Raw genomic sequence first — 2698 nt, forward strand, 5'->3', positions numbered from 1 at the left:
AAAGCATTCAGAGGGCTTCTGCACCCGCATTTTGGGTCCTTAGGCTCAGAGGCTGTAGGCTGGTCCCCAAGGGGCTACTGCACAGCCTTAGGGTAGGGGCCCTCTGAGTCTGAAGGTGGAGGGGCTCTCTGTTCTCCCTTAATGTGGAGCCATGAGTTTCAGGGACAGTCCTGGTCTGAGCCTCCCCAGGGCAGCCTGGCCCCTGCCAAGCAAGCCAAGGACACAGATGGTCCAGCACCTGCACAGCTACCCTGCAGTCTGGAGAGAGCAGAGGCCCCAAGCTGGCTGCTGCTGCTGGGGGCCCTACCCTCACACCGCCTGCCCAAAAGCAAGCTTCCCCCAACCCCTCCAGGCCCTCTGATCCTGTACACTGGCCAGGGGATGCATGGGTGTTGAAGTGCACACACACACACACACACACACACGCACATGCACATACACACAGAAGCACAGGGGAGTCCTGCAGGCAACTGTGGGGAGGAAGGTGCTCCAGACAATGGGCCCGAGGGAAGGAGGCACTGGAGGTTGAGAGTGGGCCAGGAGAGTTGGGGGTGTACTAAGAGTCGTGTTGGGATGGGCCAGGAGTTGGTTGGAGTGGGAATGTTGACACTAGGGCATGGAGGGTGAACAACATGTAGGTGTCCAGTGGCCTCAGCTGAGATGCCAATTTGGGAGTCCACAGCTATGGATGGCACTTAAAGCTGCCGGATAGTGGGAGCCCCAGAGCCCCCAGCATTTCCAGGGAGGTTGCCTGGTGTTCACTATGGGACCCCTGCAGCCTGGGACTGCCTGTGCCTTGCCGGGCTTTGCACACACAGGCCAGCCCAGCCCAGGGGACAACACAACCCGGCGGTCAGTGACCCAAAGAATAAGCTGCAGACGTGCTGCAGAACAGACCCTGCAGGCAGAAGGGGTAGGCCTTTGGGACAGCTGAGGAAGCACGCTTGGCAGAGGGAGCAGCCCCTGCAAAGGCCCTAAGGCAAGAGCGTGCCAGGTGAATGAATGATTCCTACCCTGGCCCTAATCCGCCCCCCTCCGCCTTTTCTGACAGGCCTCCTCACTATTCTTGACTTCTGCAAGCCCTGCATCTCCAGGCAGTTGCCTGGCCCCCGCCTTGCCCGCCCTCTGCCCCGCCAGAGTTATTCCGCGGCCTGAAGCTTCGCGCTTTGTGGCTGGGCCACGCCGCCCGAGCACCTGTGCTGTCACTCAGCCCTGGGCCCCGCCTTACTCCGTCCCTGACCCCATCACAGGCCTTTTACGGGCTGTCACTCAGCCTTTGGCTCCTCCTCGGACCGACCCCCCACGCACGTGTTACACTTCGACCCCACCCACCCGCTTGCGCCGTCACTCAGCCCTTGGCCCTGCCCATGCTCCACCCCCTGGCCTGTTCATAGGCCTCCTACAGCTGTCAGTTAGGCCTTGTATCCGCCCACTTCCTGTCCTGAGGCCTATCAGAAGCCTCCTACTGGCTGTCACTCAGCCATTGGTCCCGCCCCAAGCCGCCCCTCGCGCACATGCTGCACTTTGGCCCCGCCCCACGCACTTGCGCTGTCACTCAGCCCAGGCACTCCGGGCGGCTCAGAGCAGGAGGCAGCGAAGAAGATACCCTCGGGTCCTGCTGACGCCCTGCCCCATGGGCGCCGCGCTCCTCCTCGCCCTCGGGCTTCTGGCCCAGGTAAGACATCAGCGCTCAGCCGGGGGTCCCTGCCTCAGGGCCCGCGGACAGCGTTTTGAAGCGGTTCTCCCCAGGACCGCTGGCCCTGAGTGCCTTTGGGGTCCCCGGGGTGGGGGCTGGGCTGGGGCAGCCTCCCAGGGCACTGCGGGGGGCGGGGTGCTCTGCCCCCAGGTAGGTTCCAAAGGGAACCTACCACTCCAAAGGGAGTGTACCCTGCCTGAGCCTGGACACCACACGAGTTCAGTGGAAACGCCCCAGGCCTGGGGACAGCAGGGGACCACCTTCCAGGCCACCCCTCCCTCACTGTGTCGATATTGTGGTGGGGCAGGGAGACAGGGGTGGCAGGAGATCCCCACACTGGGGGACCTAGGGGTGGGGTTTCTTCCGGACTCCGCGCCTGTGGCTTAAGTTCACTCTGGCCCTTGTTTGTCTTGGGTGGTGTTGGAACCCCTGTCCCACCATGCTCCCAGCCAGCAGTGAGGGCTCTGTCGTCCACAGCTCACACTCTGAAGTCTCCTTCTCCTTGGAATGCATCGGCCCACCACCCGTGTTGGCTATTTCTCAGCTTTGTGTCCACCTGGAGAATTGCAGCAGCTGCCTGGGCTGACCAGGCATTCTCCTCCCTCACAAATCTCTGGACCCCTGGAACTCAGGTCTCTACAACCTAGGAGCAGACAGGGTGGAAGGAGGCACAGGCCTCTGACCCCACTCCCCACTCCCCATGCTCGGTCTCATCTCCTCAGGCCCTGGGGACCTGGAGGTAGAGAACATGGCCTCCCGGCCCCTGCCACAGGTCTGGGCTGAGGCAAGGGCAGGGCCTGGCAGTGGCTGGGACATGGTTGCGTGTACTAGGACGGCCTCTCACCTCCGGACCTGACTTGATAGATAAAGAGCTGTCACCAGCCATTGTGATTATGGTGTGGTCAGGCAGTGAGGGACACTGGGAGGGGTCAGTCCCTTCCCAAATCTCACTGAAGGGGTTTCCTGAGTGCTAATTCTCACAGCCCTTCCAGCTCAGCCAGC

The 2698-nt window shown here is 62.2% G+C and overlaps 1 protein-coding gene across 1 annotated transcript in view; it reads left to right on the forward strand.

The window, feature by feature from the left end:
* Positions 1–1633: 1633 nt before the first annotated feature.
* The window catches only part of CDH15 (cadherin 15), a 17597-nt gene continuing 16532 nt past the window's right edge, over positions 1634–2698 (forward strand). Inside the window, exon 1 of the mRNA XM_003800830.3 lies at positions 1634–1675. Within this exon, the coding sequence (XP_003800878.2) occupies positions 1634–1675 (42 nt within the window). The remainder of the gene's footprint in view (positions 1676–2698) is intronic.

Source organism: Otolemur garnettii, unplaced genomic scaffold (assembly GCF_000181295.1).
Source record: "Otolemur garnettii isolate 467f Iridium unplaced genomic scaffold, OtoGar3 scaffold00185, whole genome shotgun sequence".
Taxonomy (NCBI): Eukaryota; Metazoa; Chordata; class Mammalia; order Primates; family Galagidae; genus Otolemur; species Otolemur garnettii.